This window comes from Strongylocentrotus purpuratus, unplaced genomic scaffold (genome assembly GCF_000002235.5).
Source record: "Strongylocentrotus purpuratus isolate Spur 01 unplaced genomic scaffold, Spur_5.0 spur5_scaffold_5, whole genome shotgun sequence".
Classification (NCBI taxonomy): domain Eukaryota; kingdom Metazoa; phylum Echinodermata; class Echinoidea; order Camarodonta; family Strongylocentrotidae; genus Strongylocentrotus; species Strongylocentrotus purpuratus.
Window position 1 is genome coordinate 5,221,191 of NW_022145611.1, and position 16,696 is coordinate 5,237,886.

A 16,696-nucleotide genomic window follows, 5' to 3' on the forward strand; every position below is an offset into this window, starting at 1 on the left:
TATTCATTACAACAACAGTCACTTGTAAAAAAAACTACATTAGACAATAGTTTGAGCTCAGGCGTTGCTTAATTCTGTTAGACACTGTGGGACATTTGCTATGATTACTTTTGTGAAAGTTATACTCTAATTTCTGTTATTTTCATCTTCTACCATGTTGAAGGTTATATAATAATTTCTTTTATTTTCATCTTTTACCACTATGCACTGTAATATGAATCAACATGACAGACCTGCACTCTTACTCATAGGTCATGAATTGGGTATCTCCATTGTAATTTCTCTTCCTTTGTTGACAAGTATTAATATCAATAAAGTGAACAGAAGAAGAAAAACAAAAACACCAAACCATAAAGATATCCATTGTAAGAATATGAGAGAAACCTACCACCGATTTGCTGCGTTGCTTCTTGGTAGGTTGCCCCAGAGCCTCGATGATCTGAAGAGAGTAGAGAAGCTTGTGGGGCTTGTTCTCGGTCAGTAATTTGCCCCAGTCTACCTTGACTGGTGCGAGGTCACCTCCTGAGGGCGTCCCACTAGAATTCTGCCCATCATCCTTGGTCTTACTGACTTCTGCCTTTGCTTTGCTGGTGTTGGGCTGAAATGAAAATAAAGAAATATCCTTATGAATTATGCACTTATGTGTAGTATAGATCATGATTTACAGTGTGAAGAGTTGAGAAAGGGATTCAAAACTTGACAAGGGACTGTTAGCAAACATTATGCTGACTGTACCAAAATATTGAAAAGGCACTCCTATTGGTGCTTATGCAATTATCGCTCAAAACTGTAAGCGTGTGCAGCCAGTTTTGTGGAGATATTGCCCAATGACTTGCCCTGATTTCAATTTGTTGTTACAATTACAATACTTTCACACGGTAACAGAATTGCAGTAATGTGTACAGTATTGTATATACAATAAAGAGCTTGACACCTGGGCCCATATTGATAAAACTTTACTAAGCTAGGTGTCAACTAATTATAAAGGCTATGGTACATAGCTAGTTGACAAATAGGCTTAGTACAGTTTTATCAATATGGGCCCTGGGGAGTGTTTCACAAAGATCCTAAGTAGAACTTAACACTAAGTTGGACTTAAAAAGTATGGACAGCCATTGGAGCCTTAAAATGAAATATATTCAAAAGCAAAAATTGGAGTATTTTAGACTTTTCATCAATTCCACATCAAGAACATGAAATCTCCCATGATAATAGAAAATATGAATGATTTGAATCAACATTTTATGCCTTCTAAAAAAAAAAATTACAAAATGTTTTCAAGGATGCTAATGGCTTCCCATAAATTTTAAGTCCAACTTAGAGATAAGTTCAACTTAGGATCTTTGTGAAACACCCCCCTGGAGCCCAATACATCTGTGGACTAAGTTAAACCAGGGCCCTGTTGCAGAAAACTTGATATCAATAACAAATGCTAAATTTCTATGACAAATCTGCTCTCAGCCAATCAAATGCCACGATTTCAGTAGCTGATAACAGCTATTGTAACTTGTTATTGATAACAAGTCGTATGAAACAGAGGCCAGGTTTAAATTAAAGATAAAGTTGAGTTCTGGTCATGCGATTGCATTTTGAAAGAAACGTTGTGGAATCAATCAGAAAAGGTTGATCATCTAGCATATAAGTATTGGTGTGTACTGCAAGTTTCTGGAATCATCAAAATGATAAAAGAAATTTGACCCGGTCTTGGTTACAAGCACTGTACACAGAAAGATGTATATGGGACTAAACAAACATGTGGCATAAAAATCTGTCGTGATTTTTATGATGTTACATGCCATATTTATAATATTCAGGTATTTGAAGAGCGATGCTGTTCAGGGAACATTTTTTATCTGATGTTCTTCCACACTTGAATAACACAATGATAACGCTAACAAATCATTTTTCACCTCTTCCCAGAATTCAACCTTCTCTTCAAGTCTGTCTCTATGAAAACAGGTCTCTTACTGTACCTTGATAGCAGGTAATGTCTTGAAGCCGTTGAGGACATCGGGACTGGTAGGTAGGAGCATTAGAAGATCCCAAACATTACGTGACAGCATCTGGGCTCTGCTCTCAAGGTCTCTCTCAGACTCTTCCTCCTGAACCAGTGAGTAGAAAGAACACAGTAAACAGGGAGTGTTTCACAAAGATCCTAAGTTAAGCTTATCTCTAAGTTGGACTTAACAATTATGGAGTTAGCATCTACAAAAATATTTTGTAAAAGTTATTTCAAAAGATTTAAAATGTTGATTCAAATCATTCATATTTTCTATTATCAAGGAGATTTCATGTTCTTGATGTGGAATTTATAAAAAGTCTGAAATAATTGAATTTTTCTTTTGAATATATATTATTTTTTTAGACTACAAATAGCTGTCCATAATTTTTAAAGTCCAACCTAGAGTTAAGTTTGACTTAGGACCTTTATGAAACACCCCCAAGATGTACTAAGAAAACTTCTTAAGGAACTGACCAAATTATTTCGAAAGTTACAATATTGTCACATAATCTAAATTTGAACTTCATATGCTGCATTTATACTTGTAATCATACGATAATATCATCTTCTTTATTCCAAGGTAGCCTCATCAGTAATAATACTACTCTTTCTATTTCTAAAACCATCCAGTTACACTGCTGATCCATCGTCTGTATTTCAAGACCAGTTGTGCAAATACCATTTATGATCTCTAGCGAAATAGGACGACATGAGATTTGTTTTTGTTTTTGAAACTGGTTACTACATGTAGCAGTCTTCACAACAGTAAGAAAGGTTTACCTGTTTGCCATCACATTTTAGTTCATTGAGCTGCTGAAGCAGATGAAAGAGGCAGCTGAAGTGTGGCTCCCCCAGTAAGAGCATCATGGGAAGCTTCTCTCGAGGGGGCGGAGGCAGGCACGATGCGGGTTGATCAGCCCCTTCACGCTTACGCTCCCTCCTCATAGCACCAAATGATACAAACACCAACTGATGAGAACAAAATAAAGAACAGCATGGGGTTTTACTTCAAGACTGAAAGACTGTGTGTATCGATTCCCTGAACCTAGCACTTAGGGTGGTATTCTCGAAAGCAGACTAACTTTAGTCCATGGTTTAATCCTCCGACTAAGTATGGAATGCCAAGTGTCCATATGAATATATTTTTGAATAATTTGATATGTCCCTTAATGACCATGATAAAATAATTATTTTATAGTTATAGTGCTGTTCATTAATTATGTTATTACATTTTATTTTAATTTAGTGACAGATTAAATTATTCAAAAACATATTCATTTGGACGCTTTGCATTCCATACTTAGTCGGAGGATTAAACCATGGACTAAAGTTAGTCCGCTTTTGAGAATACCATCCTAAGTGCCTGATTCACCTAGGACTGCCCTCCCTATTCCTCCTGAACTACATGAGACCACTCATAACCTTTGACACATCGGAACAGCAATAGTAGAGAGGATCATGGGTGAGGAAACTTGTGTGTGCACTATCTCAGCGTTTTTTTAGAGTTAAATTTTGAACTGAAGTAATGTACAGTCAAACCTGTCTATAGCAACCTCCCAAGGGAACCACAAAAAGTGATATTTATAGACGGGTGGTCTTTATAGACAGGTTCCTTTAGTACATGTTTCAATGAGAAACCATTTTCAAGGGAAACAAAAAATGTGGTCTTTGTAGACAGGTGGTCACTAAAGCAGGTTTGAATGTACTACTGTGGAAAGGTTCTCCACTCAGAATGGAAGTGTTACCACAGGATGGTTTACCGAGCTGCTTAAAAGGTAAATCACAGAGTTGCAAATTTGCATTTGATCTATCATAACTCTCTCATCCATTACCACATTTTCGTTATCACACTGCCCCTGATCTGTTTCTAAAAATGTTCATTAACAAGTTAATATCAGAGTAGACTTCCCCCATCAATTTTTGGAGACTGCTTGCCTCATAATGAGTGATTTGAAGTTTGGTGTTAAGGGCTGGTGTTAATGTTCAATAAACACTTACATCAGCCCTAAACACAGAAATGGAAATCAGCTGGTGTTAAGGCTTTGACCTCTGAATATCCTAAACTTCCGGAAGCTTGTGTTATCGATTTTGCAAAATTGTCGTTTACTGAACTGACCTTTGTGGCTGGTGTTAATATTTTACGTACAAATGTCATATTCACTAACACTAACACCCAACTTGAAATCACTCAATATAGTGAATGTAAACTACTAATTTTTACCCTCGCATCACTGAAACTCATCTCCTTCAGGGTCTTCTCGTCAAGATCCGGTATGAGCTCATGCCCGGCCGATATCATCCTCACTGGTCCAGGAATAACTGTCGGTAGACCCTGGTCCTCTCCTTGCTGCTGCGGCTGCTGCTGGGGTTCTGAACCCCCGCCCTTCTCATCCGGTACAGTGGCTGCATAGAGCGCTGCCAATTGACCGTTGTTCTCTGTGGATTGCTGCTTTAAGATGTCGCTGCAGAAGTGGGTGACCTCTGCCCGGAGGTCGGCGACAAGGTCAGTGACATTCATCTCAAGGGTGAACTGTTACAAAGAAATATGACATATCTTCAATGAAAGTAGACCTTTACAAAGGCATTAAATCAAAAATCATTTTGTTCTGAACGTATGTTAGATGTTCAATGCCGCTAAACTACATTCAAACATGAGCTTCTAACGTGACTTTTAGGAAAAGATAAAGTTTAAATACACTCTCAACAGACAGGAAAAAACCTAGTGAGTTGACTAGTTGACACACTCATATACAATAAAAAAGAAAAGGGCATGCATGGAACCCAAGTCCAACTTGTTAACCTTGCAAGGGGTTAAATGTACTTTTACTCTTTACACAAAAGAATGCAAGGTATTGGCAAGTTTTTGGCAGGTAATTTTCAACATATTACATGTAGCTATATACACACTATTCCCACATCTGCCAACCTTCCACAGCAAAACTCAGAGATCCTGTAAGGCCAAATTAGGAATGTATCACGTTTTCATAATTGAATACGGATGATTTCACAAACTCAAAGCCCCACTGCACTACTTGCAGCTACATGTACTTGCTCCCTCTAAATAGCAAATAGTGCCTAATCGGTGCCTGTTGGCCCCCCATGATCACCTTTTTCTTATGTTAATTGAGAGCTGATTTGATGAGATAACCACCTGACAGTAACCATACTGGGTGGTCTAATCCCCCCTGGCCAAAGTAGTGCAGACAGGCTTTAAGAGGAATCTAGGGTTCATAACATAAGTTTTTAAGGCAGAAAATAGAAATAATACCTCCACTGGCAGCTTGGTTTTCAAGTGATTTGTGCCCTTTGATGTGCTTAGACCTACCTTGTCTGGCAAAGATGCTATTTGGCATAGGACTCTTATTGTGGCTGCCTGGCTGTCTAGAAGATGTTTCTGATGACTGGTGATGCCACAACCCTCCAGCTGCCACTGGCGTAGGTGGTATGCATATCTGAATTGAAAAAACAAAGAATTCTCAGAAATAAAAAGTGATCGTCTTCTGTTCTGGCAAAGACAAAAAAAATAATACTTCAACAGAATCCGACAAAATTATCACCAAATATTTATACATATAAACTAAAAGTCCTTCCCTTTCAATTTCATGTTTATTTTGTTAATGTATTGTATTGTGCAAATTGATCTATATGTATATAAATATGTGAAGATGTTAAAATGTACCATCATTGTAAATATGAACGACTGAAAGAGGAAAAATAAATGAATTGAATTGAATTGAATTGAATTGAAAGTATCTACCCAATGTAAGATTGCCGAGTAACAAGCAAAATAAGGCATTCCACAAAATGGGACAGGATTACAAAATGACAGGTTTTTATAACACTACAGTCTATTGGGGAAAATGAGTAAAACCGGTCAATCAAGATTTTTACTTTTGTGGTGCACTTCATCCTCATTTTGAGGTGCAATTTTGTTAGGGCTTCAAGACTACACCATATCACAGACACTGATAACATGTAGGGCCATGCATCTCAGATTTAACATTGTTAAACAATGCCTCTAATCGAATCCTGATTACCTTTTTCTGAAAGCTTCAAGGTGAGTTTTAAGTAGGATGAGCCCTCTCTGTAGGACCAGGAGACTGGCGTCAAGAGATGAGTTGAGATCAGCCGAGGCCTGGGATAGACTCTCCATGCATCGCTCAATAAACTCTTCTTCCTTCTCTAGAGTACCGTTACCAGCTGGAACAGCAAAAAAAAAAATAATGATATCAAGGGGTCAGTGACACAAAGACGTAAATTCATTTTGGCCATTTTGAGAAAAAGTGGTTTATGTGTCAGTGAGCACTTGGGCCTTAAGGAGTTAAGTCCATGTTTCACTAGCCATTGACTTCAATGGGGTGTTGGGTGGAGTTAAGTCTTTGTGTTTGCTGGAAAGCCCACATTTTTCTGAACACTTTGATATCAAATCCTCATTTTGGCAAAATATGGAGTTACGTCTTTGCGTCACTGAACCTTTGATGTGTCCTTTTACATAGTGCAGCTAGGATACAATACACTCTACTGCCCTTAATAGAAAGTATCCCACATTTCCCACACATTAGCCGAGTCACCAGATTAATGCATTCAAGGAATCTCTTCCTTTGGATTATAAAAGCAATTTGTATAATTCAAGTCTGCATAATCCTAAAGATACATTTACTGTAAAATAATAATAATCTGTTCCAGTATAGCGCATAACACATTATGATATAACGTCCCTATGTGCGTCCAAAGAGCGTTGGAAATTATTACCCTAGCTTTAGCTCTGGTAGCTGTTATCAGCCACAGTGCATTTCAAGGAATAATCCTACCAGGTACCCATTTACATCACCTGGGTGGAGTGTGGCAAATGTAGATAAAGGACTTATCAAAGGATGTTAGCGTTATGTTTTTAGTTTTTGTAGAATAAAGGGCATTATCTTGCATCTTTGATAGTCTTCTCGTATGGTCAAACTGTAGACATATTTATTTTAAAATATTTCTGTCACTTTGAGTGATTTATGTACACTAAACATGACATGCATCTGGGGGGTGTTTCACAAAACTTGTCATCAGTGACAAATGACATTTTTTGTTATAAGCTACTGAAATCCATGCTTCTGATTGGTTATCAGCAGATTTGTCACTGATTTGTCATTGAAAAGGGGCTTTGTGAAACACCACCCTGATTGCACTTTGACATGTATCCCTATGATACATATTGCTCATAAAACACAAAATATTTCAAACTGGGATATGCCAAACTCAGTGTAGTCTCCAAAATTTGTGTAGAATTTTTTTTTCCTCATTCAAATCCACCATATTATCTATGTTCACATGAAGTATACTATAGCTAAGTCCATGTCTTGGTATGAAAAACACCATTGTTTTGCTGGTGCAAAATTCAAGGAACCTGTGATGCATTGCTTGCCAATCAAAGGATTTAATTGGGATACAAGGACCAGTATCTATTTTTGTGTAAATCATCTAGTTAACTACAAGCTTGTGTTAGATATCTATGGATTGTGACTTACCATTGATGTAATATGAGTTGATATACTGGATTGCTGAAAGACTAACGTCGGTGTTCTTTGCTCGAAGTGCGATCTTCCACAAGTGATCTATACCTGGCATCTGAAAAGATGAGAATGTTTGATTTTTTAATTTTATTTCTGCATTTTTCCAAATATAATAACTGATATAATAACAAAGAACATATAAACGTAAGGTATAATACAAAATATACAAACAATAATAACTTCATTTCAAAATGTTTTTTTTAACATATTGTACATATAATAACGAAACTTAATATTTCTATAACAAATTATTATAAATTTGAAGTATCATCCAAACTATCTGTTGAAAAAGTGAAGGAGACCGCAATCATAAGCGATGCTTGACTAGGATGGCGGCCTCAAAAAAAAATCTTAAGGTAAAAATTAAAATGAAAAAAGTGTCTCACATAAATGCTTTGAGCTACATTGTACAATGTATATCACTATTAAAAGGATTGGGTGTCTTTGCCTCAAATTCTAAACAAAGTCCTAGATTTAGCTCATGCTGCAATCATAATTATAGACCTTTAGGTCAGTCAGGAATCCCATGACTTTTACAAGCAGATCACCTGTCTGATTATCAAGATATTTATGATTTATGATTGTATTCCATTCCATTTTCAAGTGTTTCTGTGTGTAGGGCCCTAATTTTAAAACAGTGTTTCTGTTGTGGACCAGGCATCCCTGGATAAAAGAATGAATAACTAGAAAGAAATCAATTGTAATTTTACCTCTACTGAAGGACTATTGTAGGAAGCAGAGCTAGCTAGTCTAGCTAAGCTACACAGCTGCTGAAATAAATTCAGTCCAGTCATACTGATGCTGTCTGGCTCCAGCTGGGGCATCTGGGTTTACAAGAGAACAGAGGAGGTGAACATTGTTTATTTTCATCAATTTCACAACATTTTGGTTACACAAAGCGTCTTTCACTTTTTCAAAAGTATTTTTTGAATGATTATAAGTCATACATATCAATTATTGAAAAGAGGAAGTGAATATTGTTTATTTTCATCAATTTCACAAGATTTTGGTTACATCGAGTGTCTATCACTTTTTCAACAAGTACTTTTCAAATCATTACAAGTCATACATATCAATTATTGATCAAAGTAAAAACATAAAATACTGCCAAAAAACGCAAGGCAGTATAAAGTGGAAGCATGAGGGACCAAAGTGAGAAGAAAAGATTAGCATAGTTGATAACTGCAAAACGGCTTCTCTGGAGCTAAAAGTTTACACTTCCATACATGCCAACATTTGAAAATCAAAAATCTGTACACTATGTGCGCAAAGCGCACATCACGACCGCGAAGTCTTTTTAGCCGGGGTCCAGGGCCCGCTTTAGGGCCCTGGAAGCTCTGGGTTTCCAGATGCTCTCTGGTGCAATCTGAGCCTATTTTAGGGACCATTTCCCCTAAAATTCAACCCAAGTTTATGGGTAATTTTTGTGTCATACTAGGTCTAGGCAAAGTCATGCAAAAAAATATATTCAAGAAATTGACTTGAAAACACATCAGACAATTAGTCTGAACCGAGTCAGGAGCAAATTTGAAGAAATTATATTTTTAAATGTTGTAAAACCAAAGATATAAGAAGAAAACTGACCAAGTATCTGTACTAAAAATCGTACATTCGACAGCTGAAAATGACGCGCACGGTTGTGGTACGTGCGTTCTCGAATCCAAAATCGTATCTCACACACACACTCTCGCCATACCGCGAATGGTCCGTCGTGGGGAGCTAGCCGCCCGAGAGTTTGCCAGTGATACCAACGCACCCTCGGAGCTCCGCAGCGCACAATTTTAGCGGAACTCGAAAGGTTCGAGGTGGGAAGGTGGCGGGCTAGCTTTTTGCCATCGTTCCTTGTATTCCTATTTGTACTTCTGAATTCGTCTTGCTGCTGTTCCGCTCATTTTGACAGATTTTCTTCCGAGACAAATCACAAATCACAAAGTATACGGTACCTTGAAACACGTACTTTGCATTGGGACCCTATGCATATACGGTGCGCTAGCTATAGCCGCGATAGCCAATGCATGCTGCTGCGCTGATATATGCGTGCAAACGTATAGAAATTATACTTACGAGATTTGCCAGCGCAAGTATTTACGTACGGAAATGTTACGTACGGAAACACATATCAGAGTGCACGTGGCGCGCAGCAACACGCTGCCACTGTACGTACATATCAGTGCACGCTGCACACACCTTGCGCAATGCAATCCGTTCAGCACTCAATCGGATCAATACTATGTATGGAAAGCCAAATTCCCCAAAATCGGAACGATCCATTTTTTAGGGCTATAAAAACTTCAAAAACGGAACAGTTCCGTTAAAATCGGAACGGTTGGCATGTCTGCACTTCCTTCTAAAAAGCATACTACTTGAAAGTAAAAATACATACTTTACAACAAATGCAATACTACAGTGAACTTATTCAGGCAATGTAAAGCCTCATTCAGAATTTTTTCCTTTTTTTTTCAAAATATTTATTGAAAACAAATCTCATTCATAATAATAACAGTACATGATAATAATAATAGTAATAATAACATGTTAGTATAGACATAGAATATGTATAATAAAAATATAGTGTAATAGTGAAGTCATCAGCAATAAAAAGATTTGATGCAGTAAACCGAAGCAGAATTGTTTGGACTTAAATATAATAAGCTTCACATTTCTGTATTTTATAACCCAGAGTTCAGTGAATACACACAAGACCTATGCACAGTTACTATTTATTTACCTGTAAAATAGAAATGCAGCCCTTTTTTGTGGTGGTTTATCAGGGCATATATCTAAAAAGCCTTAATCAGTGTGTAAACAATACATATTACTGCAAAACAAAGAAAGATCACAACTTAAAGATAAAGTTGAGTTCTGGCCATGTGATTGCATTTTGAAAGAAACGTTGTGGAATCAAGCATATGAGTATTGGTGTACTGCAAGGTTCTGGAATCATCAAAATGATAAGTAATTTGGCCCAGTCTTGGTGAAGTTACAAGCACTGTACACAGAAAGATGTATATGGTACTACACGAACATGTGGCATAAAAATCTGTTCTAATTTGTATAATGTTACATGCCATATTTAGAATATTAAGGCATTTGAAGAACCATGCTTTTCAGGGAACATTTTTAATCTATTGTTCTTCCACACTTGCATAATACATGTACAATGATAATGTTCACAAATTATTTTTCACCTCTACCCTGAACTCAACCTTCTCTTTAAATGTGAAATAGAAATGCAGCCCTGTTTTGCGACAGTTTATCAGGGCACATCTGAAAAGCCTTAATCAGTGTGTAAATAATACATATTAATGCAAAGCTAAGAAAGATTCAAACTTAACCATTTTTGACCCAGACTAGAGTATGAGCCCATCCTTACCTTGTGGAAGAATATGTGTTTGAAGTTCTCTAAGCCCAGAGCATGTTGGTCCTTGTTGTTAGCTTGCTGTAAGAACCAGTTGAGCGCTTCATCGGAGCAGTCCGAATCCAAAGCTAGACATGACCACAAGGTATCCACTTGATCAAGGGTCAATCCTAAAGGTCAAAGCAAATGAGAGATGATTTCTAGTACATACAGCAATTGACTGTGAATGAACATTTTGATGGAACTCTCAGTGGAACATTTGACTGATATCCTGGTCCAGTGTGACATCTGGGGTTCCTCAAGGGTCAGTGTTGGGTCCGACCCTTTTTAACTTTTATTTTCACTTCAGTGAAGTCAAGAAACTAGTGCCAGCTAAAACTAAACCTCTACTTCTTATTTGTAACCAGGAGGCATGCCAAGCATGTCCTCAGCAGAAGTTTTTTTTTTCTTCAATAGGCTACATTGAAAGAAATATAGCTGTGCAAGCATGGGAGAGGAGGGAGGGGGCTTAATTTTTCTATCGTTGATTGTTCAACATTTGAGTAGTAGTGGTGATAGTAGTAGTAGTAGTGGTGGTTATTTTACCTGACTGCTTAGAAAGCATAAATGCTTGTTAGTAAGCAACCAGAGGACTGACGGCTTAAGGTCCTCTGCGAGAGACCTGGGAAAGAGGATTAATGCCTTGAACACAGGTCACCGGATTACGAGACCACTGCTCTACCGACTGAACTATTATCGCTCCTCCTATCGAGCTATCGAGTGAAATGCTGCCTTATGGTATCCTAGGGAGATTGTCTGGGAGAAGGGAGAATTTGTCCATGCCTTTGTTTATCTGAAGTGTCCCACACTTGGTATCAACGCCAAGGGCATTATGCACTGGCAAGACCCCAGTGGGGTGTATCACAAAGACTAAGATCGACCTTAAGTTGGACTTAACTATGACAGGTCATTCATGCCACTGGTTGCTCTCACTAGTGGTCTCTCAATCATGATCTTTAGATAATATTTTTTCCTTCAATAATGAACTATCAAAAAATGTAAATTCTGTAGATTTGAGACCACGATTTGTACGTCCCTTGAGCAATCAATGCCAGTAAATGGTAAGAGCAAACAGGGCATGAATGGCCTGCCATAGTTAAATCCAACTTAAAGTTGATCTTAGTCTTTGTGAAACACCCCCCAGATATACAACACAATGCCAGACTTACTGAAGTGGTCTGGAGAGCCTCCGGTAGAGAAGACACAGGTTAAGAACTGTAACCTGGTCTGAATCTCAGTCTTGTGGCTGTACCTGAGGAAAAGATATCATGATTGATAAACGGATTAGAGTAGAAACATTGGATCTTATTTCATTGATTTGACCCGGTTTATACCATTTTGTTCACTTCAGTCTTTATTTTCACTCTCAATAAAAACAACATACATAAAATATATAAACAGCAGAGAATCATCAACAAATTAAATGAAAATCATTGCGGCTAAATGCTGATTATTTTGAATTGATTACTAAAAGTAATGGACACATTCCTCAGGCATGTACTGATAGACTGAAGTTACCTGCCAGTTTATCAATTGCCACAAGTTGCCATTTTAGAGATTGCTACATCATACATGTCAGACGACCCATCTGAGGAAGTTGTCTGAATCACAGACATCGAAAGTTTCACAAAATAAATATTTCTAGATATGATAAAGAACCCGTTCTAAATAATTCAAACAATCTTTAGGAACTTGTCCATGAATAGCAACTTTATCATGGTCTAGAAACTATTCTTGACGACGTGATTTGATAAACTTACAGCTGCTTTTCCGGTTTCTTTGCCAGTCTGACTTGTCCTGTGTAGTGGAGCAGATCAGCAAAGAATAGATTCATCATGCCCAGTTCTCTCTCTGCCCACCTGCAAATTACAAGTCCAGTTCATTCAATAATTAGTTAATGATTTGTTTCTCAATCAATCAATAGTGATTTGTCAGTTTCTCTCCAAGTACCTCGGTCTTGAGCCATCCGTTTCAGCATTTCATATCCTGTTGCTCCACATTCTGCGATTAAATTATCTAGAAAGCCTTTATAAGGTCTTCCCCTCGTCTTCTTTCCATGTAGACGACCTTCTATAACTGATCATCAAGCCAGCATCATGCCGCATTTGTTTCTATCCCCACAATGAAAATATAAGTGTGAGAGAATTCATGTTACTAAAAAGTCTGGCTTTAAAATACCTGGCCATATTATAGTAATTCTAAATCCAAAGTCGAATTAAATGGAAGTTAGACTGAGGTCAAAGTTTTCCCTCAGTTAAAGATGACTTTTTCTTTGCATCGGTTTAAATGAATTAGTAGAATACAGGTATATGTGTACAGATCTTTGGGGCAAACTTACATTGTGATCCAATGTGTGTTGTAGTTGTTGCGGTACTGCTGGAAGGATGCAAAAAGCTTTGGTATGAGACGAAGGGATACAACCACCGACCTGAAAAAGAGTCAATTTTCGAACAAATGTAAGCCGATCGCCTGTCTGATTATCAGGATATTTATGATTGGAAATCAAAATTTCTTTTTTCATTTTCCTAACGTTTTTTTTATAACACTACAGTCTATTGGGGAAAATGAGTCATTTTGAAGCTTCAATATTACACCATATCACAGACACTGATAACACGTAGGGCCATGCATCTTAGATTTAACATTGCCTTTAACCCTTACTGTAGGGAAAAAAGTCATGAAACGACAATTCAAAATTCCAAGCGTTTGCGGCGCAATCTCCGAAAACGTAGAGGGGGGGGGCCTGGGCACCCCCCCCCCAGTACAGTAAGGGTTAAGTAATATTTGTACATGTGATATACCTGTAGACGATATCAATAATCAAGAGAATTGTTGTCCAGCATCTTCCAATGTAAAACTGTAACATAGGATGCTGAGATCAGAGATTAGATTATCTTAATCCAAAGATAGACATCCAATGTACTTTTAATCTTGCATGGAAATCCCCCTCCCTTGGCCACTGATATGACCAAGCAAGGTCTACAGGCATGCTTCATTATACTTCAAGAATCAACTTCTTAACCCATCAGCTACCACTACAGTCTATTGGGGGAAATGAGTATGGTATAACCGGTCATTCAAAGACTTTTACTTTTGAGGCACTTCATGATCATTTTGAAGCGCAATTTTTTAGGGCTTTAATATAACACCATATCACAGACACTGATAACACGTAGGGCCATGCATCTCAGATTTAACATTGTTAAATGATGCCTTTAAAGGGATAGACTCCTCTTTAACACTCCTTACCTATGCTGTTTGAGGTTCTCTAGACAACCTTCTACAAATCTCATTCTGATTTCTCTCTCAGGAAAGACACAGACCAGGGAGCAGAGAAGCTTCTCAGCCTCAGAAGACAAACCGTCACCCAAATGCACCTGAAAAACAAACAAATAACAAGCAAAATAAGCAATTGGATAATAATAATAATAATAATAATAATAATAATAATAATAATAATAGTCTTGTTTACCCAGGGTAGCCTCATCAGTATTCATACTGTTCTCCCTGAGGGCCCTGCAATCATATCATTACCCCGGCATTAATCAAGCTTACCATGAAAGGTGCTCAAGCATTCAAGGAATTTCTTCCTATCGGGTACCCATTTACCTTACCCGGGTTGAGTATGGCAAATGTAGATTTATGTCTTGCTGAAGGACATCTTGCCAAAGAATCTTCAAATACCCCATACAATCGAATGACATAATGTTACAACATGCAAAAAATAAACACATTCCTCCTTATATTGCATCAGTGATTAAATGTATTACAACTTCACTGAAAATGAGTATGAAATGAAAACACATCCAAATGCTTTCAAATCAAGTGTGAATTCTGGGAGCTGTAGCACTGTGGTACAATTGCTCATCATTGCTTGCAAGGTTTGTATCTAAGGTGGTCTCACATAACTGAGGTATTGTATATGAGTATCTGGCAGGACTTGCTGAAGCCGGCCGGAAATGATATTCTAAAGAGTTCATTGTTAACAAATAACCATGGTTAATACGTTTAGGATCATTGTACTCACAGCACTTTCATCCTGTACAAGGTCCCAGAGTAGAGTGTGAGATTGCTTGCAGACGTCTTCAAAGCTAAAGTCTTCAAAGGGAATGATTTGTCCATCTTCATCATCATCCTCTCCATGTGTCGAGCATGAACCTGCAAACGAAGAGACCCATGTGTTAAAGTGGGACTGCACTACTTGTAGCTACTTGCGCCCTCTATATAGCAAACAATACCTAAGAGGTACCCATTGGTCCCCCGTGATCCCCTTTTTCGTATGTTAATTGAGAGCTGATTTTATGAGAAAACCACCTGTCAGTGACCACACAGGGAGGGCTAATCCCTCCTGGCCAAACTAGTGTAGAGGGGCTTTAAGATTTGCATTCAAAATTACACAGAGATACAAGATTCACAATTACTTCTGAACTCAAAATTTAATGCAACTAAAGATTGTTGTTTGAGAGAGAGAGAGAGAAAATATATTGCAAAATAGAAGATGATGAAAATTAGTACACAAGATAATATGAACAAGAAAAAAAAACAAAAAACAATGCTATATGTATGGCTTTAATCTTAAGAATATACTCATTGGGGACAATCAGAGTAAAGAGAGGATAACGTACCAACCAACCAAAAAGAAAAAAGAATACTTACTGGACAGTCTATTTCGTTGTACAGGTGAAACATTAGCGATAGGCCTCTGCCTTCCCTTGACGTGAGCCTGTAACCGATGCGGATGATGATGATGATGATGATGGTGATGACGATGGTGACCATGATCTTGGTGCTGGTCAAACTGGCTCAGCTGGGCACTCAGCTGGGCCAGGGCATCCTCACAGACAGAGCTCGACTCATCCTCCTCGTCGTCCTCCCCGTCAAAGTCGGCCATGTTCTTGTCCGACTTGGCGCTGGCCTGGGAGCTGCTGCAGCTGCCCCCTCCCTCCTCATCGTCATCCTCGTCATCGTCGTCATGGTGATGATGCTGAGGGTAGATGAGGTTCATCATCATGGGTCTGCAAGAAGTAGATGATACATGTGACCATTTAAATAGGAGCTTTCCATGCATTGACAGAAAAGGAATGTTTCAATTTTCTCAGTTTTGTTGTTGTTTTAAAGATCACATGTGTTTACTCTATCTGCAATTATAACCAGTGTATAAGAAAAGGGTGTGAGTCTTTACAAATACAAACCTACTTTAGTGACCACCTGTCTACAAAAACCACATTTTTTGTTTCCCTTGAAAATGGTGTCTCATTGAAACATGTACTAAAGGAACCTGTCTACAAAGACCACACTTTGTCTTTCCCTTGGGTGGTCGATATACCGTATTTGCCGGCGTAAAGGCCACACCGCCGCATAGGCCGCACCCCCAACTTTGACATTTCGTAGAGAGAAAAAAAAAAAAAAAAGGAAAAAAAAAAAAAAAGGACCAAAGAAAATAATCATAATTTTCTCGTAGAACTCTATTTTTCCTACAAACTAATACCAAAATTATCAATCATTTTATAAATTTACAGGAAGTTTACCTAAAAAATGATCGTAATTTAGCAAATCTTCATCGATTTTTAGGCAGATTAGCACATTCATTGGACACTAGAGGGCACTTCGCATGCATACAGAAACATGAATGGCCTGCCATAACCAAGCTGTGGCCATAATGTTATCCGGTCTTACCCCTATCGTACCACCAAATGGAGAAAATAAACAAGCTTTTGTATTGTTATTAGAGATCTACCG

General features: G+C 37.9%; 1 protein-coding gene across 1 annotated transcript in view; it reads right to left on the reverse strand.

Moving 5' to 3' along the window:
- The window catches only part of LOC585618 (ubiquitin carboxyl-terminal hydrolase 34), an 85,986-nt gene that overhangs the window by 48,991 nt on the left and 20,299 nt on the right, over positions 1-16,696 (reverse strand). Inside the window, exons 15-29 of the mRNA XM_030998700.1 lie at positions 15,614-15,972; positions 14,985-15,115; positions 14,207-14,334; positions 13,296-13,385; positions 12,718-12,816; positions 12,127-12,209; positions 10,934-11,088; positions 8,271-8,384; positions 7,516-7,615; positions 6,040-6,202; positions 5,328-5,454; positions 4,224-4,532; positions 2,783-2,971; positions 1,974-2,102; positions 389-598 (exon numbers count right to left, since the gene is read on the reverse strand). Of these exons, the coding sequence (XP_030854560.1) occupies positions 389-598; positions 1,974-2,102; positions 2,783-2,971; positions 4,224-4,532; positions 5,328-5,454; positions 6,040-6,202; positions 7,516-7,615; positions 8,271-8,384; positions 10,934-11,088; positions 12,127-12,209; positions 12,718-12,816; positions 13,296-13,385; positions 14,207-14,334; positions 14,985-15,115; positions 15,614-15,972 (2,386 nt within the window). The remainder of the gene's footprint in view (positions 1-388; positions 599-1,973; positions 2,103-2,782; positions 2,972-4,223; positions 4,533-5,327; positions 5,455-6,039; positions 6,203-7,515; positions 7,616-8,270; positions 8,385-10,933; positions 11,089-12,126; positions 12,210-12,717; positions 12,817-13,295; positions 13,386-14,206; positions 14,335-14,984; positions 15,116-15,613; positions 15,973-16,696) is intronic.